Raw genomic sequence first — 27,088 nt, 5'->3', positions numbered from 1 at the left:
GCTGATTCCCAGCCCTTGTGAGTCAAGTTTAAACTGCTGCCCAGGCAGGGCTTGGCCTTTCAGGGCCTGCTTAATTAGAGGGATAATGGGGCAATTGAGGAAGTATCAGGAGGACAATTCTCCACACAAAATTGCTCATTAACAACAATTTAACTCTGCCCATAAATCTCCGGAGCAGTCAGTCCTGGAGCTCACAGGGCTCTGTCCACCAGCACCAACACAGGCATGGAAACTCTGAGCTGCTTTCAGGACTCAACTCCAAACATCTCTTCAAACATTTCATATTTTCAATGTGAAATTTTTGCAGAATCCCACAATGGGTCAGGCTGGGAGGAACCACAATGGTCAAAGTGATTCAACCTCCTGCTCCAGCAGAGTCATCCTGGAGAGCACAGCACAGGAGTGTGGCCATTCTTCTTCTTCTTCTTCTCCTCTTTCTCCTTTTCTTCTCCTCCTTCTTTTCTTCTTCCTCCTTCTCATTTTCTTCTTCCTCTTTTTCTCCTCCTTTTCTTTTTCCTTCTCCTCCTTTTCTTCTTCCTCTTCTTTTCTTCTCTTCCTTCTCCTTTTCTTCTCTTCCTTCTTCTATTCTCCTCCTCCCTTCTCTTCAACTCTTCCTTCTCCTTTTCTTCTCCTCATTTCCTTCTTCATCTTCTTTTCTTCTCCTCCTTCTCCTCCTTTTCTTCTTCCTCTTCTTTTCTTCCTTCTCCTTTTCTTCTCCTTCATCTCCCTCCTCCTTTTCTTCTTCACCTTCTCCTCTTCTCCTCCTCCTTTCTCTTCTTTTCTTCTCCTCCTCAACGCTGCTATTATTATTATTATTATTATGTTTTAGTGACTGTATTGTTGCTCACTGCCCAAGCACCATTAAAAGCACTTAAAAGAGATTCACTTTTCTCAAACCAAGCTGCAACTAAACAACATTAAAAGATCTTCACAACCCAAGGGTTGGACCTGGAAGGGCTTTTCCAACCTGAACAATTCCAGGATTCCATGGAACCCCTGGGCTGGTGGAAAGGTTTGGGAAGCAGAGTCACTCCCTGATGGGTGGTGATGCTTTAATCCTGACCAGGTGAAATTATTCCAGGCAAAGCTGCTAATTAGGAGAAACTTGGAAAACCATTAATTATCCCAAGGGAGGAACAAGGAAGGGAATGTTTTGGGGATGGAAAGGGTGTTTTGGGAAAAGACTCAGCCCTTCACTAAGATTCCATTTTCCTGTCAAAATTAAAAAGAGAGGAGTGTCAGAACACCCACAACTGCAAACCACCAGGGGTCTGGGAAAATAAATTAATTCAACATAATTGTGGACTTTCCAACTGCTCAAAGCTGAAAATACAAGATGTGTTTGAGGAAAAAAAAAAGCCCAGAAAGTGTAAAAACACACATGGACATCCCATTTAAAATGCAGCCAACCATCCACAGAGCTCATCAGAAAGACTTCACCTTTTTTTTTTTTTTTAAAACACAAACATTTTTGCACTTATAAAATATTCAGTCAGCTCACATATAAAAATACAAGTGGAATCCATTATTAATTTACAAGGCCCTGTTTCATTTACATGCTATTTTTCTCTGGTATATTAAATTTATCAAGGCTTGTGGAAATCCTCTCTGCTGAATATTCATAGGCTGACGTGTAAAATTATCTGCAAATTCCAGCACAAATTCCAAACAACCATTTGCTCAGAGAATTCCTCTGACAGGAACAGAGTCCAGGAATTCTGAGTTCCAGAGCAAAGGTGACACCACCACACACATTTTTAATTTAAATCACCCCAGATTTAAGCTGGTTTTTTGTATTCTTGCTTTTAGTAACGTTTCACCCAAAATTTTAACAGCACCAATAATTCTTGGAGGGTTTTTCCAACCTGAATGATTCTATTAATCCATGATCCCATAAATCCATGGAATTCTGTGATCCCATAAATCTGTGTTTTGGGTGGTCACTTGTCCAGTCCATCATGTCCATGGTCATGGAGCCATGAGAGCTCCCACCAGCCCTGTCCTCCCAAAAATTACACATGAAACTCCCCAAAAATTAAACGTGAAACTCCAAAAATTACACATGAAACTCCCCAAAATTACATGTGAAGCTCACCAAAAATTAAATGTGAAACTCCTCAAAATAACATGTGAAATTTCCTGAAATTACACATGAAACTCCAAAAATTACAAATGAAACTTCAAATATTACACATGAAATTTCCAGAAACTCCAAAAATTACAAATGAAACTTCAAATATTACACATGAAATTTCCAAAAATTACACGTGAAACTCCCCAAAAATTAAATGTGAAATTTCCCAAAAATTACACATGAAACTCCCCAAAAATTACACTTTAAACTCCAAAAATTACACTTTAAACTCCAAAAATTACACATGAAACTCCCCAAAATTACACATGAAACTCCCCAAAATTACACATGAAACTCACCAAAATTACACGTGAAACTCCCAAAATTACACATGAAACTCCCAAACATGTAAGTTCTGCCCTTGCTGCCCCACAATTTAATTACACCAGACTCTAATTACAGATATTGGAGATCCCTGAGCATGAGGGAGGAGCTCACTGCCCCTCCCCAGCTCTGCCAATCACACTTAAAAATTCCCTAGAAACCTAAATCTGGTTATTTTAAGATTCTCCAACTTCCTGATGGAACACAGTGTTTGGGAGATGTTTTCCCACTGATTCCTCCTGGTGCAGGAATGTTATTTCTCACCTCTCCATTCCTGCCCAGCTCCTTTCCCTGAGTCATTTTGGAAAATATTCCTTTGGGATAAATTTCTCATTATGGCACAGCTAAGGAGCATGAGGCTCACAGCCATGAGGGTTTGTTTTTTTTTTCCCCAAATATTAAATTTTTGATTGAGGATATATCCAGCCATGTACAACCCAACACAGGCAAACCCCAAATGTTGTCTTATTCCAAAGCAAACAGAGATATTTGTAGTTATTCTGTGTAACCAAGATATTTGTTTATATCAAGCACAACCAAGATAATAATGAAGATAAACCCTTTCCCACCAAACAGGCAGTTTTCCCCCAGTGCCTTTCACTGCTGCCATTGTCAGGAATTTGGGGATCACCTGCTGGCTGGAAATGGCACAGGGCTGGCACAAAGCCCAGCAGGAAAAGAGAAAATATCCAAAATCCCACTCAGAGCCACTCTTGATTCCCGATGGGTTAAAATATGAAACCAACTCCTCTGGAGGGAGGGAGGCACCTTCATCCCTGGCTGGAATATCAACAGGGGCAGAAATCTGGGAGGGGAAGAGGCTGGAGAGGGACAGGGGGTGCTGGGCAGCTCAAAAATCCCATTTTTTGACAGCTAAAATCCTGTTCTGGAGAGCAGCTCCAACCTCCCCAAAGACTCCCCTGATCCTGCTGTATTAAGACTGCCTTTCTCATCACTTAATGCTTATTTTCATCACTTTGCTTCAAATATTGATAATCAATTAGGGCTACGTCTGTTTTGCCACAGAATCTGTGTCACAGTCCATCAGCCTGTCAGGGCCAATTCACTCCTCATTCAAAGTTAATTTTTTCTCCATAAATCCGCCTTTGGAGGAGTCATTAGGCTCAGAACATAGCCCGAGGTGCAATCACCTATTCTCTTTCATGAGAGGCAGGCAGGGAAGGTGAGGGAGATTATTAGAACTTTGGAATGATCACAAAGCAGCGTGCTGCCTGTCAGATCCCCCCAACATTTCATTCATCTGCCCAGCTCGCTGCCAGCCCTGCTACACGGACATTATTCATGAGCAGCTGGGACACGCTGAGTATTCCCAGCCTGGCACTGATGAAAAAGCCCTGCCCCTCCTTTGCCTGGGAAATTAATTCTGTGCTCAGAACAATTAGGGATATTACAAACTTGGTTATTTTTAGGTTTTCCAAAAAATCCCCCTTTAAAAGGTGGTTTTATTTTTGGTTTTTTAAGTATAGATGTGGCCATTCCAAATGAATTTTATCATTTTATGGTACTGGAGAATGATGTAAAAATCTGTGCCCCTCTCGGAAAGAGAAATCAATTCTGTGCTCAGAACAATTAGGAATATTACAAACTTGGTTATTTTTAGGTTTTCCAAAAAATCCCCCTTTAAAAGGTGGTTTTATTTTTGTTTTTTAAGCATAAACGTGGGAATTCCAAGTGGTCAAACACTGGATTTTATCATTTTATGGTACTGCAGAATGATGTAAAAATCTGTGCCCCTCTCGGAAAGAGAAATCAATTCTGTGCTCAGAACAATTAGGGATATTACAAACTTGGTAATTTTTAGGCTTTGCAAAAAAATCCCTATTTAAAAGGTGGTTTTATTTTTGTTTTTTAAGCATAAATGTGGCCACTCCAAATGAATTTTATCATTTTATGGTAACTGGAGAGTGATGAAAAATCTGTGCCCCTTTCTGTTCTGACCACAGAATTAATTTCTCATTCAACCAGGAATATAAAAAATTTGTTTTGTGCTGTTATATTTAGGCCTTCCAAGATATCCCCCTTTAAAAGGTGGGTTTGTTTGGGTTTTTTTAAGCATAAATGTGGCCACTCCAAATGCTGGATTTTATCATTTTATGATACTGGAGGGTGATGAAAAATCTGTGCCCCTCTCTGAATGAAAAATTAATTCTGTGCACAGAACAATTAGGAATATTACAAACTTGTTCTGTGTTTTTATTTTTAGTCCTTCCAAGATATTCCACTTTAAAAAGTGTTATTTCAGAACTGGAATTTTTTTAGCCCACTCTAGAGGGTCAAACACTGAATTTTAAGGTATTGTTGAACCACATGCATTTCCTTTGCTATGGAAATAGTTTGTTGGTTGGGTTTTTTTAGCAGTTACCAAATGAGCAGCTTTGCAATGTGATTTGTTGATACTTTTGTAAAATGAAGCCAAAGGAGAGCCCAGGCTGGATTTAAAATTTCTGCCACCTGAAATGACAGCCCACTCCTGGTGCAAAGCAGTGGGAAACAGATTTCCACAAACTCCATTTATTCCTATTTCCTTCCAATGAACATGTGATGGAAATTTTTAGGTAGGAATGGCAGAAATGCTGGTGCAAGAGACAATCACCCACAAAATAAAATAAAGCACTTTTTCCATGCACATTCCCTTCCTACATGCTGGGGGTTAAGATGAGGCTACTTGGAGGAAAAGTCATTTCCATCTAATGCAATCACATCAAGTAGTTCCTTGAATCTCATTACAGAAATCAAAAGAATAATCATTTACATTTTTTTTTCCCTTGATATTACCAGGAAAACAAATCACCAAACTTCTCACAGCCCCCAGAATCTCCTCCCCAAATATTCTCCTTTTCCAGAATTAAGGGCCAGATCCTCAGTGAATTCAATCTGGCACAATTCCACTGACCTGGGCTGAGCCAAGCACATTTATTCCAGCTGAGGATCTGGCACTCCCTATTTATAATAATAATCCTGAAGAAGACTTAATCAGCAGATCTTGGCTAGGTACATTCATCCATTATTTAGTGCATCCCTAATTTCTTTCTTTCTTTCTCCCACAGTTTCTCCCCACCAAATGCACACTGGAGGAAAAAATTCAAATAAATAGGGTTTAACACTTGAGGATTAATTGGCTTCTATGGTTCCTGACTCATTGCAGGGGCTGCTGTTAAATATTCCAAGGATTTGTTTCCATCCCAGGTGAGGTTGTACATGATCCACCTGGACATCTCCTAACCAAGACATGTTTCACCTCAGATCTGCTCCCCCAGCTCAGGAAAACAGCAGAAAAAACTGGATGTGACTCTTGTCACCTTGGATATTTAGTCCTGGGGAGGAAATCAGTTCTCAGAATAATACAGTAAATAAATTCAATAAAAACTCCAATTCATTAATCCACTAAAAACTCCAACAGAAGTGTTTAAGCAGCACCTTCCAGGTGAGATTCTTTATGGGGAGAGGAGAATCAGGGAATTCTTAGGGCTGGAAAAGCTCTCTGAGATCATCCAGTCCAACTGCTGATCCAGCACTGCCACATCCACACATTTTCTGAAATTTCCAGGCATGGACACTCCACCTGGGCACCTCCTTCCAAAGCCTGACCACCTTTTCCAAGAATAAAATTTTCCTCAAATCTAATCCAGATCAACTTGAGGCCATTTCCTCCAGGGGATGAGGAAGGAAGAGCTTCCTCTTCCTCAAGGAATGAAGAGCCAGGGAAATTAAAATGATGGGCTGGAGTTAAACCTTCCCTTAAACTACTGAGACAAAAGAAACAGCAACATTTAGGAGCAAAAAAATAAATTCCATAGATAAAAATTGATGGAGTAAAAGTTCCCTTATTGCTGTATCCTTCAGGAATAATTCCCAGCTCAACCAGAAAACCAAGCAGCAATCCCTATGAAAAACTCCAGTTGGATTCTATTGATTTAAATTGTTCTTAAGCCACTATTTGTGCCAGAGTTGTTTCTCTCCCCCTGGCACCCACGGGTGGGGAAAGGAGAGGACAAAGCAGAGGCTGTGCTTTGGTGAGCAGGAGGAAAGATGGATTTTTGGGGTTTTGGTGGGAGCTGTCCCTGCCCAGAGCCTGCAGCCTCCCTGGAACAACAAAAGGAACAAACAAATGCTTCCAAAACCATCACACAGATTCTGAAGGGTAAACTGAGGCTGCTTTTGTCCTCCTCAGTGAGTTCAGTGCTCTCTTTCCTCAGCCCAAAGCACAACCTTGGTCTGCACCCTGCTGTGAGCAGAGCTCCATGGATTGTGTCCCATCCCTCACCCCAAAAACACCCAAATCCTCGTGGATCTGCCACCCACTGCACGAGAAATCACCTTGATCCTGGACTGCCCACACACCTCCCCATGAAAACACACCAGCTCCTCACTTAACTCCCCAAATAATCATATTAATTCAAAAAACACTTCCTCACTTAAAACACAAACACTAAAACAAATTATTTAAATGATTTCTGGGAAAAAAAAAAAAAAAAAAAAAAAGGCACAGTGCCTCAAATACAATTGTCATTTCAGGCTGCAGATTGGCAGTGACAATCAGCTTTTCTTCCTGGGGTGAGGGCAGAATTCAGCCTGACAGCTTGTCAGCAAACTTGAAAAATTCACTCCCAAAACTTCGATTCCAAAGGAGCCCTTCTTTCATCTGCCAATTTCCCAACGTTAAGTGGAAATCAAGCAGATGACAACTGGTGTGGCTGTGGGAAGGAAGCAATAAAGGAGGGAGCAGCTGATTGCAGCAAACAGCCCTGAGAGGAGCCAGAGCAGCCCCAGCACCTTGGGGGGGCTCCAGGAATTTCCAGCTCCTGTTTCCCAACTGAGTAAAAACATCAGGAGTAAAAGCATAAGGAATAAAGGTGTGTGATGGCTCCTGTTCCAGTATATTTAATCAAAAATGGAGCACAATTAATATGCAAATCGTGGTGCAAGGAAGCATTTTAGAGGAGTTTTTGAAGAAATGAGGAAATTTGTTGACCCTACGTGTGATCCTGTCCCACTTTGACCATGATGTTAATAAAAATCCTTGGTGGCAAAATACAAAAAAAAAAGATCAAAAAGCTCTTTTAAAGTTTTTGTTTAAAACCTCTGAGTTTGTAAGCACCAAGACACAGAAAAAGAAATTAAATAATGCAAAGAGAAAGAATATTAGCACCAAGGAGTGTTCACTCCCAAAGATGATGAACGGGGCACTGGAAAATCAGGAAAGGATGAGGTGGAAAACTTGGGGGTGAAGATGCTGTGAACTCCAAGGATTCACTGAGAAATCATCAGGCAGGCAGCCAAAAGAAGCTGATATCTGGCACCAAAAGGGGGAGTGAGTGTCCAGGAAAGATCTGGGATCCCTGGAGGTGATGCCAGCACACTCTGGATTCCAGCCCAAAAAAAAAGATGGGAAACTCCAGTTCCCAGCTTGTACCCTTAACTCCCATAACCATTTACTGTATCAGCATCATTAAATACTCCCCCAGGATAAAAGAGGGAAATATATTGCTTAAATATTCAGTGGCTGGCTGTAAAATTTCATTGGGGATTAAGTGATGAAGATGAAGAAATGCTGCTGAAAACAAACAATTTATCTTGGCTGGGTGCTCCTGGAGCCCTGCCAGAGGCTCTGTGGGTTGGAATTCAATAACTGCATTAAAAGAAAACTACACCCCTACTACACACCAGGCTGAACAGCCCTGAGTAAACAGTTTGCTGCAGCAGCAGGTCAATAATTCAGGAAGGAATTTGGGGTATCAAGCATTTTTCTGAAGTGCTGTGTTTCTTAATGTATTTCAAATAAATGCTTGTTTTTGAAAAGTTCAACTACAGCCCATTAGAGCAAGTGGGAAAAACAGACAAATCCAAGAGGGGAAACCACCAAAGCTGATTTCCAGGAGAGGAGTGAAGAAAGATTTGTCATCAGTGAGGAAGTCAGTGCCAAGGGCACGGAGCTGAAAATACACAGGTGCATTTTCTGAGCTCATCTGCAACCTTGAGAGATCCCAACTGGCTCTCATAAGTCTGGGCAGCATCATTTTCCCTCAGACACACGTGCATCCATATATTTGTATAAAGCTGTAGCAAAGTAATAAATAAACAGCCTTACTCAACAGCACAAGTCCCATAGACTTGCTCCAATTAGGTTTTCATTTCCAGCCAGCTTTGACTTGAGATGGGAGAGGGAAATACTTCAAAAGAGCATTTCTAATTTGAAATGTTAAAGCCTCATTGGGTGTTTCATGGGTTTAGCCATGAGGAAAGGGAATGCACAGAACTGTGTGGGACTGGCAGTGAGCACCATCATCCTTCACCCACCAGAAGGATGCACGTGCAGCCATGGCATGTCTGGGTATCCTTTCTGTGGAATTTGAGCTTTTTAATGAAGGTGATTGTGTTAATCACACTTTTAATTGCACTGCTCAGTCACTCAAGCACAGAATCATGGAATGGTTTGGGTTGAGAGGGGTCTTAAATCCCACCCAGTGCCATGGCAGGCACACCTCCCACTGTTCCAGTGTCCAACCTGGCCCTGGGCACTGCCAGGGATCCAGGGGCAGCCATCAGAAGGTGGCAGTTGTGGAACTGGATGGTTTCTAAGGTCCCATCCAACCCAAACCATTTGGGGATTCCATAAAAAAAAACATTTAAAAAACATCATCCCCTTTTTCAGACAACTTCCATCTTAACATTTTCAGAAATAACATTAAAAGATTACTTTTACAATTTGTACAAATGTTGCAAAGCAGGGTAATACCTACCTCCAAAAATCCATCTAACTGCTTTAATCCCTATTTTCTGCCAATACTGGATTCCCACTGCTTTGAAGAGCTCCCAGTCAATACTACCCAGGCCAGGCTGGTGTGAGTCCTCGTGCTAAGAGCAGGCAGTGAAGCAGTGCTGGGCACAGGTTAGCCCCAGTCTGAGCCCCATCCCCAATTCCCATTCCCATTTCCAATCCCATCCCCACATCCCCACCCCCAATCCCACTGCCATCTCCAATTCCCATCTCCAATTCCCATCCCCACCCCCAATGCCCATTCCCTTCCCATCCCATCCCATCCCATCCCATCCCATCCCATCCCATCCCATCCCATCCCATTATCCCATCCCATCCCATCCCATCCCCACCCCCAATGCCCATCCCATCCCATCCCATGTTCCAAGCTCTCTCCCTGCTCTCCTGCCCCCCTCTGATCCATCCCCTCCCATCCCTGGGCTGATCAATGCCACAGCCTTTAATGACATCCCTGCTGGCAGGAATCACTGAGCAGCTTTGGGGTCACCCCTCTGCCCCCCAAAGCCAGGTCGATGCTGCAGCTGGGAATTGTCCCAGGTCAGGAGCTCTGCTCTGCTCCCCTCCCTGCAGCTCCAAACAGGGGGTTGATTACTCTAATTAATGTAACATTATCAACAGATCTTCATATTGATCCTAACCCTCCTTTCTAAAGGAAAGCTCTGAGCTCAGAGGGAGGGAACTGAGATGAGCCAGGTTAATGGTTTTAATCCTGCCCCACTCCTAAAAGTGCCATTGATTCCTTACATTGATTCCTTAAATTTTTGTTAATATTTACTATTTCATATGTTTGCATTTTCCTTTGTTCCAGTAACATTCATTACTTTGTTACCAGCTGAATCAATTTTAAAAATATCGTGAACACACACATCTGTTATTTTCACTGAGATGAAATGAATAATGAAGTTGAGTTTTGATTTTAAACTTAATTTACTAAAAATAAACTAATAGAATCATTAAGGTTGGAAAAGACCTTCAAGGCTGTCCAAGAATTATTTATGTTGTTGTTAAAAGTTTCTTTCCATAGCAGCTGACTAAAACATTTAAACATGAATAATTGCAAATATGATGTACTGTCAAACAACATTTCATGTCCAGGAGAAAGAAAAACGAGATGCTAATCCAAATGACAATATAAATGACAAATATTTTAAATTTTGGAATTTTTCCCCTTAGCTTCCATTTTCTTATTACCAGGCCCAATCCCACAGGGATCAAACCATAAAGGATTTTCTAATCCCCAGCTTTGTCCTTTAAAACTCACTTAGCCCCAGCCCAGGCTGGCAGCTCCCCCCACTCATCCCTTTTCCCCAGGTGCTCTCCCTGCTCTGCTGAGCTGCACAGCCTGAAAAGCCCAGCCTGGAGCATCCCTGGGGATCAGAGCCCTGCAAGAGCCCCAGGCTCTTCTGGGGCTGCTGGAACTGCCCTGCCCTGCCAGCCTGGCCTAGGGGAGAAGGGACAAACTGCCCTAAGGGACAGGAGAGGGGACAGGGAACAGGGAGAAGGGACAGGGAGAAGGGAACAGGGAGAAGGGAACAGGGAGAAGGGACAGGGAACAGGGACAGGGAACAGGGGACAGGGAACAGGGGACAGGGGACAGGGAACAGGGACAGGGAACAGGGACAGGGGACAGGGGACAGGGGACAGGGAACAGGGAACAGGGACAGGGAACAGGGGACAGGGGACAGGGGACAGGGGACAGGGGACAGGGAACAGGGATAGGTATAAGGGACAGGGAACAGGGATGGGAAGAAGGAACAGGGTCTGGGATAAGGGAGAGGGACAGTGACAGTGAAAGGGACAGGGAACAGGGGACAGGGTCAGTGACAGTGAAAGGGAAAAGGAACAGGGTCTGGGAAAAGGGACAGGGATAAGGGACAGGGGACAGGGAGAAGGGACAGGGAACAGGGGACAGGGTCAGTGACAGTGAAAGGAAAAAGGAACAGGGTCTGGGAAAAGGGACAGGGATAAGGGACAGGGCCAGTGGCAGAGAGGACAGGGAGCAGGGACAGATAATTTCATTTCAGCTTGCATATATATTCTTATATATACATTATAATTAATATATATATATGTAATATATTACTGTTAATATATTAGTGGTTAATAATATATGGCTAATATAATATATGATGAATATATTATAATATATATGGCAAATATACTATTTAAATAATCTATATAAAGCAACCCCTCACATGCCACATACATCAGGTGCTGCTGCCTAAAATTTGAGAGAGGGGAAAAAAAATTTGGGAAATTCCAAGTGATGTGGTGTTCTAAGGGAATTTGTGCTGAAATTGGTAACAAAACTTGACACTTTTTATAACAACCACATTGCACTGAAAGTTCTGCACAAATCTGGTTCTAGCCCCTTAATGTCTTTAAAATATTTGGTGTTTCTGTGTGAACCCCTTGGTTTTATCCCCGTGCTCAGTGGGATTGTGCTGCTGGCAGAGCCCTGCCCAGCCCCCACGGGGGGTAAAGCCACCAAACCCATGGCATTTGTCACCCTGGTCACCAAACCCATGGCATTTGTCACCCTGGTCACCAAACCCATGGCATCTGTCACCCTGGGCAGCAGCAGCCAAAAAAAATCCCATCCAAAATCAGCTCCTGAGCAAACAGCCAAGCTCGGGATCCACACAACCCCAAACCTTCCCCATTTTCTCCCTTCACCCTCCCAAGTTTAATAAACAACAAACCCATCATTTTTTAACACTTTAACCAGCCAGAGCAGTGATTCATAACTCTGTCATAATTAAAATTTTATGGCAAATACACACAGCCATCAGTCATCCAGGCGGGAACGTCCGAAAAAAGTGGAATTTCAATTTATAAACCCGTGCAGGGTTGGATGAGCTACACTGAATAAAAGCACATTTCTAGGGAGTTATTGAACTGGGGAAAGCAAAAGTTGGTTGGGTTTATTTTTTTTAAATCAAATACAGAGGAGGTTATGAATTTGTTGGCGCAGTGGCCCCGTGCAGTGACTGATGGTTAAAAAGGGAAGGAAATATTATCCTGGGTTTTCTTCCAGAGCTGCACTAACCAAGTTTGGGGGTGTCCCTGGTGCTCCCTAATGCTACAAACACAGATTCTTGAAATTATTAAAAACTCCAAAAAGTAGAGGGAAAAATCCACAGCAATGCCAGGGGATAAAAGAGGCAAATCACTAAAATTGGCAAATTGTGAGATACACATGTACAGAAATATTTTAAAATAAAATAAGGTAATATGGATTGATCCCATTTCAATTAATTTTATCTGGAATTCTCTGAATGAATGTTAAGAATGGAATTGGTGGTTTGGGATAAACACACATTCAGGGATTTCCAAAATTTGTACTTGGTTCTCCTGCAGATCCATCCTGGATCCAGACATAAAATAAAACCCTCTAAAAACATGGATCAGAATGACTTCACTCATTTAATATAGAGCTGGCTTTAGAATATTGTAGAGAATAAATAAATATTTGCATTATTTAGATTTGTTTCATGAGCTGCTTTTTTGCTTAGAAATAGAAGAAATTAAAAATGTTTCAATACCTGTTTCTCATACCTGTCCTTAAAAGGACTTTTTCCTAAATCCCATAAATATTTCACATCACCTGGGAAATCCCTTCTGCTGGCTATGAGAGCAGTTGTGTTCTACAGAGCTTTGAGAGGGAATGGATGCTCCATGGATTTACAAAAAATATCATTTTTTAAAGCAAAATTGACATCACATTCTACCCTAAGGCCAGGAATTCCCTGTAAGAATATTTAGGGGTTCCCAACACTTTTTGCCACCATATCAACATCAACATTTGAGATTTTTATCCACTTTTAAGATGAGAAAAATATCATGGGATGTGCAGGGAAAAGTTGGATTGAGTTTTCCAGTGCAAATGCTGAGTTAAGGGATGGGCATGATGACTTTTTTTTTTTTTTCCAAGCCTAATGATTCCATGATATAATTTCCTGACACAATCCCATGATATAATTCTGGAAAAAGAAGCAGTTTGTATTTTCACACACACACAAAAAAAAAAAAAAAAAGAAAAAAAAAAAAAGAAAACCAAACAAAAAGGGAAGAAAAAAAAGCTAAACATGACACTTGGAGCTTCCACAAATTGTTATTCCAGGTCTCCCCAGTCCATTAAAGGAAGTAATTGAATCAGTTTGGGTTTTCTCAGCAAAATCTCATTCAGAGAAATTTTATTGCCAGCCATCTAAATAGTAAATACTTATTATCCTCTGCAAATGAGGTTTTGCTTGCCAAGGGCAAAGCTGGGGCTGTGATTGTGGAGCCCTGTCAGAGGCAGCAGAAGGTAAAAAGGTTATAAAGGCACCATTAGTGCCACGGGAGGGGCCCTAATTGGGGCTTTGTCCCGGGCTCAGGCCCTGCTAATGGGATGCTTTAGGGTTTCTTTGGTGGCAGCCCCAAAGAATCACCCCACACAGCTGGATGGGGACATTTATCTGCTGGGGACACAGCCTGGTTCAGCAGGAGGCTGAGCTTTGGGATAAAATATCCAAAATTCAGCTGAAAGGTGCAGAGGAGGTACAGCCACTGAGGCAGAGCCAACAAATTTGGGGTGGGAGGGAGTTTAAATCCCATCCAGTGGCACCCCTGCCATGGCAGGGACACTTTTCACTGTCCCAGGCTGCTCCAGCCCCATCCAGCCTGGCCTGGGACATCCTCAGGAGGTGGCAGGGGGACACCCACGCTGAGAAATGGCACAAAAACCTTGAGAATAAGCTGGAAAATAAACTTTAAAAAGTCAGCCCATACTGCAGGGAAAGCTGGGAATGGTACAGGTGCAAAGATAATATTGAGATTGATAAAAAATAATGTATTTCTGACTGGAGTGGCCCAGAGTGCCCAGCCTTGGAGGAGCCCATGAACAAAATGGGCTTTGAGGTCCCTCCCCACCCAAAACAGCCTGGAATTCCATGTTCTCTTCCCCAATTTATTTATTTCCTTTCCCTTTCAGCTTTACCCACACCTGAGAGCAGAAAATCCAGACACAAACCCAGCACTGCTGCAAGTTGGGGATGTGCAGGAGGCAAACCCAGAGCTGCAGGGAGGGACAATCCTAAAAGGGCTGAAGGGTCTTCAAACCCCATCCAGTGTCACCCCCTTCTGGGACAGGGACATTCCCTCTGCCCCAGCCCCTCCAGGCCCAATGCAATCACAGTCTCCTCTTGCTCAAAAAGGCTCAGCACTATAAAATCAAACATTTCTCAGAGAAAACTCCCCAAGGGTTTAAGATCAGCAGCACAAAATGCTCAAACACCTTTAAGAAAGTGCCATGATTGAATAGTTTTAGTGGTTGTTTTCAGAACAGGAGGGGATACAGGATGGCTTAAACAAAGCAGCTCAGAAATCTTCAATAATAAATCACAGTGCAGCCACAGAGAAGAGAAACAGAACTGCAATTAAAGGGAGGAGCTGCTATAAAGGCACCTAATTTGATTTTTCACATAAGCTGTGTTTTGAAACACTTCTTTTTTCCTTGCTGGGGTGATCAATATGAGAGATTGGCAAAGGACACGAGTTTCCATTACTGCTGCCTTTTACTAACAATGCTGTTCTGCCATTTCCAGTGGGCTTGTGGCAAATCATTTGATGCAGATTTAATCCAGTGTGAATTCGCCTTGCTTCACATTTGGAGGAGTGGCAAAACTTACTGTTTACAGGAGTTTGACACCTGCTTTTCAAGAGTGTTATTTCAGCAGAAAACATTGCATAAAATCCTCTCCAAGTCACTGAAGTTAGCAAACACCCCCAAGAAAATGCTTCAGAAAATACAGATATTAAATATTCATAGAATAAAGGTGTGTAAACAACAAAAAGAAAATAAAATCAAATTTTCTAATCAGTCTTTTAGTTATGAAATGTTTCACTTTAAAAATATGTTGGAATCCTGTTTCTATCAGCCTCTATGACCCCCCAGATTTATACAAGCCTGAGAACTCCCCTTAAACCACCCAAAAATCGCTGTCAATGACAGGCAGCAGCCTCATAAAAATCCCACCAGGATTGAAAAAAAACCTTGCCAAGCCCCCTCTGCTCCACACCAAGATTTATTCAGCCAACACCTCCTAATCATCCCTAAATCTAATGGGACACAAATGCATTTCATCAGAGATGAAAATCTGCAGCGAGCACTCAAATGAAAATCAAGGAATTATTACAATCCCGTGGTTTGCCTTGCAGCAGGCATTAATCAGAAATCATAATAAATCCACACAGCACATTCAGGCTGCACATTAGTCAGGCAGTTCTGCATGAGAACGACGTTGACTAATGGGCTCCGAGTTGGAAGGGTCAATCATAAACTCATCAAATGCTTCATTTAATTTCTTAATTTGGACAAACACGATTTGTTTATGGGAGAGATATCAGGTGTTCCTGAATGAATAATGGCTGTGAAACCAAAGTCCATTAATCAGGGCTTGATTACAAATGACTCTGAGATTGTTTGTTCTAATTTCATTCATTTGGGGCAACAAAGAGAACACGAAAGCACTTGGCCAAAATGGCACACTTAGCTCTCCATGTTTAATAAAGCTGTGATAAATGGGCTTTCAATAACTGAAACAAGGGGGTTATTACCCATATTAAATACTGCCCCTGAAAAAATTAATATCTGGGAGTTCTGTGCAGGCACAGAATGAGGGGCTGGGGGTGCTGAACTCGTGTGCTGGCATTCCAGGTTTTCCTGAAAGGATGGATGGGAAAAGCACAAACCCAGCAGGGCTTCATTTCTACTGCCTGTGAAATATTTTAAGAAAATGATTAAATTATTTGGGGTGGAAGAGACCCCAAAGCTCAGCCAGTGCCATTCAGGGACATCTCCCACTGTCCCAGGCTGCTCCGAGCCCAGTGTCCAACCTGGCCTTGGCCATTCCCAGGGATCCAGGGGCAGCCACAGCTTCCCACCCCCACTGGGATTTATCATTAATCTAATCTAATCTAATCTAATCCAATCCAATCCAATCCAAAGGCTCCTTTCAGCAAGATGATTCCAGCACACTTCCCATGTGGAAATCAGAGAGGCCCCCAACACCAGAACAGCACCAGCCAGAGCAGATGGGGCAACTGAAAACCTTTTTCTGGGCATCCAGGCTATAAAATCCACCACTGGAATTTAAACCTGTGGATAAAAACACTCTCCACTTTCACTTGTGGAAAATCTCAACATCCAAAAATGTACAAGGGGAATTGTCAAGAACAAAGCTCCTGGACACCCATTCCTGGGATTCTTGGATGGCCAGAGCCCAGAGGGGGCAGCTGGGCACAGAGGAGGCTCTGACAGATCATGTAAAACATGAGAATTAAATATTCCCCCATCAATATTAGGAAATAACATCTCCCCAAAGGCTTGCTAAAAACCAAACGAGCCCCACGACCACATATGGTTTGCACAGCTAAACCAGTGGATAATTAAATTACAGCAAAGTTGCTAAATATGAATTGATATAAAACTTCAGCTAACTGAGAAATTGTCTTTGACTGCAGATCAATAGCAGGCCTGCAAGATTCATCTGCACATAATTAGCAGAGAGATTTGCATCAAAATCCTGGATCCCATATGCTGCAATATTACTGAAACCCATTAGGCACCATGGAAGCCTGAGATGCTTTTGGTGTCACACACAGAAAAAAAATTTAAAAAAAATAAAAAAGACCTTGGGAAAAAAAAAAATCTAACAGAAAAATAGAAATTCTAAAAGCTTTAGGATGATTTCTGAAGGTAATAAATGTTCATTAATTAATAAACTTCCTCTAAATTCTACTTATAGGCTCTGGTTGATATCATGGCATCCCTACAACTCCTCATTGGTTTCTTGCTGTAAAAACAAGTTGATATTCTACACAAATGGTTCAAAGCAATTTTTTTTAGTCTCTTGTCAGAACCTAAAAGAAGTCCCTGAAGTGAACAGCTTTTAGACACCAAGAGAATGATATTATACATTGCAAAAGTGAATTATTTCATTTCTAACACATTTATTCTCTACCTGCATTCAATTAAAAGCCTGTATTTTTTCAGCAATCCTGCAAATTAATTAAAATTAATTATTTAATTAGTTACTATTATCCAAGTGTTTACTTCGCTCACTGATACCATAAACAGCTGCACTTCAGAAATCACAGATTTTGTAAGGACAACACCATTAATATGTTAAAAAAGCAATTAATTGGAGTAATGACTTTTTTCTACAGCTGTCACTTGGTGTGCAGAAATTGTTATTTTTTTGGAAGTCTAATGAGATTAATGAAGCTTTGCCAAGAGCTCAGGGGCAAGGAATGGCTGAAGAAATGTCTCTGTCCAGCTTGGCTGTGAAGCTGATTGGCGTGGAGCACCCAGGTGAGCTCAAATACTTTCTGAATTTTCTGAAATTCAGTCTGAAAACACCTGAAATCCCCACCAAATACACAATATAAAAAGTAGCTTCTTCTCCTAATGTACACTTTCTTCATTTTTAAACTAATTCTTTAATTCTTCTGTCACTCAGAGCTTTTTCAAGTGAATGAAAGGGATGAAATCAAGGGATGAAAATTCCTCTCCTTACTGGGAATTCAGGAAATGCTCCACAAAACACCCATAAAACCCTTTGTAGCATCTCCACATTTGCCAGAAAGAGAAAATTGTTTTTCTCTTTGCTCTCCAAATAGAGATTTTATATAAATAGAAGTAAAATCATTTATCTAATGTCTCAATTCCCTCTATTAAAAAAAAAATATTTAAAATCAATAAAAATTCTAATTTTATATTAAATCAAACCTACACAGCAACTAAATTAATATTTTTTTTTTCAATATTCAGAACTTTCGAGCTTGTTAAAAGTTCAAATTCTTGCAGTTTGTGGGGCAAGAATTATTTTTAACACCTGCTTTAAATTTCCACGGAACAAATAAAATATTTTAAGCATTATTTCATCCTTTGTGCATATATAACAGCACGTTATCCACCCTTCTAAAATTCATTGCACAATTAGAAATTCAAATTCAAGCCAGCGAGCTCTCAGTGGAAAGAACACAAATAAGAACAACTGAAAGAAAACCATCATCAAAACGAGAAATCCATACACATTTGATAAATTTGGCAGTTGAAAAGAAGCCCCAATAAAAGGAAATTTTTCATACTTGTTGCCACCTGCCCACCCGACTGCTTTGCATAGCTAGAAAAGAGCAAAACAGAGGCCAACCTATTTAACTAAACAGTTTTTATTAAAGAAAAAGAAAAGCAAGGATCTATAAAGTAGCAAGTGATCCTATTAGTTCCACCAGACTAAAATCATACAGTCTACGTATGTGGTCCTTTCAGCCACATCTGTTATGAGCCATTTTGGTACCCAAAAGCTGAGAATATTTGCCTAAATTTATCAGGCACTGAGTGCAAATCAGGCTTTTTCTCCTCAGTAACTCTTGGTAGAATGGGTAGATTTAAAAAAATAATTAAAAAAAAAAGTAGTCAGAATTATAAAACATTTGTATTTACTACAGCTCAGGCTGATGGATTTGTTGTATTTCATGAATTTCTCTTTGAGGAAAAAGTAAAATGAAATAAAAACGCAGGGCACAAAATTAAAGGCAGCGACCTGGTAGCGAAATTGAAAGAAAATGAGTTAAATATCCAATATCCAGAATTGGATCTGATAAATGGCAAATGTTTGGGGTTTATTTGGGATTTTTTTCCCCTATTTTCATCACCTCCCATTTAGTGCCTGAAGTTTCCTTTAGATAAACTCCGGCGAATTGCTGGCACAAAACGCCCTATTCTTGACTGCTCTTTCAGCCAGAGATTGAAATGCAGATCCCAAAAATAGATCAGTCACTTATTTCAACTCTAGACCTTTGAAAATCCAGATCAATTGCCTTTTGTCATGGTCTTTATATGGAGAGTAAGAAATTTCTGCTCAGCACCATGGAAAAGCTCCCGGAGCCCTTTGGAAGGGGCAGCGCTATCGACAGCTTGAAACATCCGTGTGTTGCTTGATGGGAACTTATTGACATTTTGGGAATATTCATCCACATCTTAATCTTGATGAGAGAAAGCACAGGTGACATACAATTTACAGCACATTTTTAGCAGATTTCAGGTTCTGAGGTTCACCCTGAGCTCTTTGGAAGGGGCAGCGCTATCGATAGTTTGAAACATCCGTGTGCTGTTTTATAGGAATTTATTCACATCATCCATGTGCTGTTTTATAGGAATTGGACATTCTGGGAATATTCATCCACATTTTAATCTTGATGAGAGGTGCCATATAATTTACAGAATGCTTTAAGCAGATTTCAGGTTCTGAGGTTTGCCCTGAGCTCTTTGGAAGGGGCAGCGCTATCGATACTTTGAAACATCCGTGTGCTGTTTCATAGGAATTTATTCACATCATCCATGTGCTGTTTTATGGGAATTTATTGACATTTTGGGACTATTCATCTATATTTTACTCTTGATGAGAGAAAGCACAGGTGCCATATAATTTACAGCACATTTTAAGTAGATTTCAGGTTCTGAGGTTTGCCCTGAGCTCTTCAGAAAGGGGCAGCGGTATTGAGAGTTTGAAACATCCATGTGCTGTTTCATGGGAATTTATTGACATTTTGGGAATATTCATCCACATTTTAATCTTGATGAGAGGTGCCATATAATTTACAGAATGCTTTAAGCAAACTTCAGGTTCTGAGGTTCGCCCTGAGCTGGGGATTGAAGATTTGAAAACTTCTGCTCTAAAATCAGCGCGGACACAAACCCCCGGCTCGGATCCTCCGCGTCCCTCGGTAATGAAGTCTGGGAAAGAAATCACAGACACCCAAGTGGTTTGGCAACTGTAAGTGACAGAAGCTGAGCTAAATCCTCTGTTGACACTGGGGATTATCCGGGCGGGGTGTGCTGGTCAGGGGACGCTGCTCCCCGTCCGCCCGCGGGGCAGCGGCACAAAGCCCCGGCCTGGTAGGAAGTGACCCAGAAGGAGATGGTGAGCAAGGATTTACACAAAGCCAGGCTGCCTCAGAAAAACTCCATATGACCATGAAGTGGCCGGCAGGGCCTGCCAGGAGGCCTAATTACAGCCCTACAGAGCCCCGCTAACAAAAGCTGCGGAGCTTTAGCCCAGGGATGATCTGCTTTAGACTGACTTGAGAGAGTCCATATAGAGCCAGCAAAAGAAAGAGGTTTAGCTTGGAAATTCTCCCAAGAGACAAAGCATTGTGGCTCAGTCTGGAAGGCCCACATGGAACATACTTCAGATGGGCTTAAACATCCCACCCTGTCCAAATTAACATTCAACTATTGCCTGCTTAACATCTGCTCGGGCACGGCGGCTCGTGGGAGGTTGTCAGAGCAGCCTAAAAAGGCTCCCTGGCACCTCAATATTAAGAAATCTGATTCAATAAATGGTGCAAATATGAATTTGTAGCTGGGAGCAACAACTGCTGAGGAGTGATGGGTTTTAGAAAGCAAAACTCTCAGTTGTCTGGAGAATTAAAGTGTTTTGGTACCTCCCGATATTGTTCTGCTCAGTGAGAATAAAATACTGGCATTAATCTACATTTTAAAAGAAAAAAAATATTTAACAAAGTCAACATGAATGCAGGTCTTGGAGAAAACCCTTCTCAGCACTACTACCTCAATTACTACTACCTAAATATAAAAATGACCATCTTACCCTCCTCACCCCCAGACACAGGTGAATATTTTTTATTTTACCTGCTCTCCTAATGAGAGACCAGAATCACAATTCCCATCTCCAAACACACCAGGAAAAAAAAATCTCTGTAAAAAGAGCCTGTTTTACTACTTGCTGATTTCTGCCTTTCAGAGCAAGCAGTTCCTATTTCCTAAAATAATATCTAGGTTAAATTCTAAAAGCAGATTTTCTCAAGATCCTAAATATCTCCACAAGGGAAATTCAGATAGGGGAATACAGAATTAATTTCAATCATATTGAAATAGAACATCACCACAGCAGCAGTGAACCTGTTGATCCTCAGCTCCTCAAGCTGCTGGGTAATGGCTCAGCATAAATTTATTTTTAAATTTGAAGACTAAAAGGTGCTAATTTTGCCAGGAGTAAACACAAAAATATACCAAAACAACATTTCCAACCTTTTCTCACAGCAATTAAATAAAAATTAAAAGCAATGGACAGAATGCAGGATTTGGGGAAGAAGGTGGGGGATGATCCCATAAATTTCTGCCATGACCAAGACTTAAAAAAGCCAAGAAAGAAGTTAATTCTGTATTTTGGATTGCAAGAGACACAAAGATATTAAATCTCTTCTGTTCCTTATTGCAGCTTCAATCTAAGATCCAGTCCTCAATGGTGGATATTTAAATTTAACAATGTCACAGACCTTTGATAAGCTTTGGAAAATTTTGGAGCCCAGGTCACAATGATATACAACCCCCAGTTATCTTTTGTACATCTCCCAGGTGTGAAATTAAAAAATGAGATGTGATTGATGGCAGCAGAATACACAAATTGTGCTTTTGAGGTCAGGGCTGTCACATCCATTTCATAATTACATGCTTCAAAGATTTATTAAAAGTTCTGGAGAACAAGGAATGTGTTGGAAGAGAGACAATGCAAAAGGCTGGATGGATTTTGGAAAAAAAAAAATTACATCAGCAATGTGAGGAGATTCTTCAAAACAGAGGGTTTCTAAAAGGGAAAAAATAATAAAAAATATATACTGATTTAGAACAATGCTAAAATAGAAACAAAATTGCAAAAAAATAAACAAAACCAAATATTTGAGAGCACAGAATAAAATCTCAGTAGCAGCAAGAGCCAGAGGATAAACATGAGGTTTTAGGGTAAAAAAATGGCTTTTAAAAATTTCCTTAAAGGGCTTTACTAAATGCCAACAATGATGCAAACCAATTTAATCTTAACCTGAAATTTAAGTGTCAAAATATGGAGAGCAGCATCAGCACCTGCCAAGCACAAAGGGATAAAATCCCACCTGAGAGCACAAAAATGAAGGAAAATTTTGAGGATTCTTTTACTCACCAGCTGCCTCCAGCACCAGCTGCAGCCTGGCCTTGGCCTGTTCAGCAGGAGTCTGCAAGAGAGGAAGGATCAGCTCCCACCTGCCACTCCAGCTCCTGCCCCAGCCAGCCAGAGGAACTTTCAGACAGGAATCTGGAAGATTCCATCAAAGAAACCTCCAGAACTGACCCCAAACCAATCCCACACCGTGGCTGTGGCACCATGACCAAGCCAAAGCCAGCTCAAATCCCAGCCATCCAACCCCAAATCCCAACCTTCCAAATCCCAACTGTCCAATCCCAAATCCCAGCCATCCAACCCCAAATCCCAACCTTCCAAATCCCAACCTTCCAATCCCAAATCCCAGCCATCCAACCCCAAATCCCAACCTTCCAAATTCCAACTGTCCAATCCCAAATCCCAGCCATCCAACCCCAAATCCCAACCTTCCAAATTCCAACTGTCCAATCCCAAATCCCAGCCATCCAACCCCAAATCCCAACCTTCCAAATTCCAACTGTCCAATCCCAAATCCCAGCCATCCAACCCCAAATCCCAACCTTCCAAATTCCAACTGTCCAATCCCAAATCCCAGCCATCCAACCCCAAATCCCAGCCATCCAACCCCAAATCCCAACCTTCCAAATCCCAACCTTCCAATCCCAAATCCCAGCCATCCAACCCCAAATCCCAACCTTCCAAATTCCAACTGTCCAATCCCAAATCCCAGCCATCCAACCCCAAATCCCAGCCATCCAACCCCAAATCCCAACCTTCCAAATCCCAACCTTCCAATCCCAAATCCCAGCCATCCAACCCCAAATCCCAACCTTCCAAATCCCAACTGTCCAATCCCAAATCCCAACCTTCCAATCCCAAATCCCAACCTTCCAAATTCCAACTGTCCAATTCCAAATCCCAACCTTCCAATCCCAAATCCCAACCTTCCAAATTCCAACTCTCCAATCCCAAATCCCAGCCATCCAACCCCAAATCCCAACCTTCCAAATTCCAACTCTCCAATCCTAAATCCCAACCTTCCAATCCCAAATCCCAGCCATCCAACCCCAAATCCCAACCTTCCAAATTCCAACTCTCCAACAATCCAACCCAAAATCCCAACCTTCTAAATCTCAATTCTCCAACCCCAAATCCCAAATATCCAACCCCAAATCCCGACTCTCCAACTCCAAATCCCAACCCTCCAAACCAAAATCCCAACCTTCCAAATCCCAGCCCTCCAACCCCAAATCCCAGCTGTCCAACCCCAAAACCCAACTGTCCAACCCCAAATCCCAACCGTCCAAATTCCAATTCTCCAACCCCAAATCCCAACCCTCCAACTCCAAATCCCAGCCTTCTAAATTTCAACTCTCCAACCCCAAATCTCAACCTTCTAAATCCCAATTCTCCAATCCCAAATCCCAACTGTCCAACCCAAAATTCCAACCTTCCAAGTCCCAATTCTCCAATCCCAAATCCCAACCCTCCAACTCCAAATCCTGACCTTCCAAATTCCAGCTCTCCAACCCCAAATCCCAGCCCACCAAATCCTAACTCTCCAACCCCAAATACCAACTGTCCAACCCCAAATTCCCAACTCTCCAACCTCAAACTGCAACCTTCCAAATTCCAAACCTCCAACTCCAAATCCTGACTCTCCAACTCCAAATCCTGACCTTCCAAATTCCAACTCTCCAATCCCAAATCCCACCTGGCTCCTGGGTGACCCCATTCCACACAAACACACCAAACCCCACAAAACGCTCCAGAACTGGATTTAACAGGATTCACATGGGGAGTTTTTCACCCTTTTCTCCCCTCTGCCATGGATGGGGTGCCACTGGATTGGACTTGATCTCCCTTCCAACCCAAACCATTCCATGATTTTAATCAGGCAGAGCTCTTTGCCATCACTGTCCCAGCTGGTGATGCCCTGCATGGCCTCACCACCCTCGTGACAATGACAGAACAATTCCATTTCTGCTCCAAGAACTTACAGACTGCTCCTTCCAATAGGAGAGGTGCTGCATTAAACTGCAATTTAAATGAAGAGCCAGATTTTGGTTGTACAGAGTTCTACTATTTTTAGTTCAGATTTTTGCTGTTTGCATAAACCCAGCATTACTGGGCAGAATTTATTATTATAGCTTCGATATGGATCCTACCATCAGACCTGACCACTAATCCTGGTGGCAGCAAGAAATATATTTAAATTTATCATAAATTATCTTCCCATTTCTTTTTCTTGCCATGAACTGATCATTGCAATCTGTTCTGGCAGCTTGAGTATGTCACAGAGGAAAAGCAGAATCTGCTTTTTATCCTGAACCAACTTGCCCAGCTTCAGTTTCAGAGAAACTTTACTTGGGTTTGTGGTTCCTCCATTCCATGACAACTGTAAATTAAAAAAATCCCACCAGCATTAGTTGAATTTGGCAAAATTTTGCAGGACAAGCAGAGAAGGAAAAGTATCTGGTGTCAAAACCAGCTGTGCTTACATCTGCACATGAACAGTCCAAATCTTTGTGCACCTTGTGCATTTTGGCACCCCAAAATACAAATTCCTATTCCTACAGCACTTTTCCAGTTCAGATATTTAACCAAACCCCCCTGGATCTCTCAAATCCCTGGATCTTGTTGGCCACACAACCACCACTGACTGGGGAAAGTTCCACTGGCAGTTTTAGGATATTCCTGTCCAGCACCACCACACCCAAACCTGGAATTTGGGAATTCCAAAGAGGCCAAGGAGACTCCAGAGGAGAAGCAGCAGGAGCTGCTCAAACATCACTAAACAAGGAGCTGCACACCTGATCCTGCTGCTCTGAGGGCTCCAAACACCTTTTCCCTCTCCTCCCATGGAATCATGGATGTGTCTTGTTTATAAGGGAGACAAGACTCAAATTCTTCTTTTGCTCAGCAATATCTCACTAAGAGCAGCCCAGGCAGCTGCTCTGGGGGAATCTTCCCCTTTGCCCTTGCCCCAGGTGTTAATTACTCCATGGGCATCATTTACCCATCAGAGAACTCAGCCCAGGCACCTCTTTATCAATCAATAACCCCTAACCAAGGACTGAAAAGAGAATTTTGAAATAAAGGTGACTGGCTTGGCCCCAGAAAACATCTCCCCAATTGGTGGATGAGGCCAGCACTCAGAGAAAAGAGAGGATTTCAGCTGAAAACCACAATTAGAGCCCCAAACAAGCCAGGAGCAATGTGTGAGAACAGCTACCCCAGGTCAGTATTGATCTAGGGGGCCATTAAGTGGAAAAAAATTCAGCAAGACCCTCAGGAAAGTTCAAAATGGTGAAATGGTTGGTGGAGGAAACATTACCAAGAGTGATGTGGAGCAAAATAAATCCCTGTGCTTCCCTCGTGGTCTTAAGCATAACACAGAAAGAAAAGGATTCAAAGAGAGTAAAAGGAAAAATAGAATTATTTCTGGTGCCAGCTGGTGAAGGAGCCCACTAAATGTAAAAGGAGAGGAATTCCCTTAAAATTCCTTAACAAGCACTCTGCAAAATGACCTGAGCTCATCCCCAGCAATGAATTTAAAATGTCTGGTGAGAACTGGAATCCCAGTTCAGGAAAGGATGGTGCACACAGACACCAGCACCCACAAACAACCTGGGATTCCAAACTGCTTTTCACATTTCAAGCAAAAATTGGATTGGATCATTCAGTTTTTAATGGCAGCTGATTTATGAAGATGTGGCACATCCTTAACTTGCATTTCTTTGCAGTTCATCCTCTGCAGGCCATCACTGCTCCTTTCATAAATAGTTATTTTAATAAAACTACACTAAACCAGCCTGACAACTTTAAATTTAGGGGGTTTTGTGTAAAAATCCCCACACAGTGCTTGTCACTCAGTGCTGATGTGATGGAAAGCTCCAGAAAAGCCAGGAGACCATGGTTGGCTTTCCAAATATTCCATTTCAAGGGAGAATCATCTTCTCAATTAATTAGTTAGATTAGAATAAACACTTGAATTCAGCTTTAGAATGCATTTTTTAAATACATCCAGGAATATTTTAAATATTCCTGCTATTAGGGATGAATGGCAAACGTTCTTGACAGAGGAAATAATATTAAAGTGAAAACTTGAGAACACTGAGAAAAACTATTTGAGAAACATGAAGTTTATAAACAGAGTCCAAATTTCTGCTGGAGAAATCCCAGCCACTGGGGATATGGTGGGGCAGAGCACGTGGCTCTTGGCAGCACTGAAAAACTTTTTTTATTCCAGCAGTTCATGATGCTGAAGCATTTTGAGCTGGGATGTTGCTTCCTGAATTTTTTATCATTATGAAATTTCATATGGAAAATGTCTGAAATGTGCTAAACCTGGATAAATTCCACTCCTCCTGCTCATCCTTGGGGTAAAATTTATCTACAGGACTTTTCTGTCTTAAAACATCTGGATAAAAGCCCAACAAACTTCTGGGGATGGTGATCAATTTTGGGTTTTTTTTTTTTTTTACATAAATCTTTCCTCTCAGCATTTGATAAAAACCAACTCATCCCTCGATATTCCCAGGAAAATCTGCTACCTGAAACTATAATTCCATGTTTGACTTGCAGAAAGGATGTCAATTTTTAGTGAAAATAATCAAACTTCAAATTTAAAAATGGATGAAAATTGGAAATTTTGGGAATTCAAAGCAGTTTTTGCAGCAAGGGCTCCTTTAAAAGGACCAGAAAACAACAATGGATTCATTTCAGTGAATATTCCTGAGAAAAAGCAAGGGAAAAGGGAGTGGATACAGCAAAATGGATTAAAGACTCAGCAGAAAGAGGGAGAGCTGTAAATAAGATTTGAAAAAAATAATCTGTAAATCC

The 27,088-nt window shown here is 41.6% G+C and overlaps 1 protein-coding gene across 2 annotated transcripts in view; it reads right to left on the bottom strand.

Annotated features, from left to right (window-relative positions):
* Nucleotides 1-27,088, bottom strand: part of RSRC1 (arginine and serine rich coiled-coil 1) — a 96,264-nt gene that overhangs the window by 15,530 nt on the left and 53,646 nt on the right. For both annotated transcript variants that reach the window (XM_079315159.1, XM_079315160.1), the window contains exon 6: nucleotides 22,265-22,316. In XM_079315159.1, the coding sequence (XP_079171285.1) occupies nucleotides 22,265-22,316 (52 nt within the window). The remainder of the gene's footprint in view (nucleotides 1-22,264; nucleotides 22,317-27,088) is intronic.

This window comes from Erithacus rubecula (genome assembly GCF_903797595.1).
Source record: "Erithacus rubecula genome assembly, chromosome: 11".
Lineage (NCBI taxonomy): Eukaryota > Metazoa > Chordata > Aves > Passeriformes > Muscicapidae > Erithacus > Erithacus rubecula.
The sequence above is the reverse complement of the archived record's forward strand: the minus strand, read 5'-3'. Positions and strand labels throughout refer to the sequence as shown.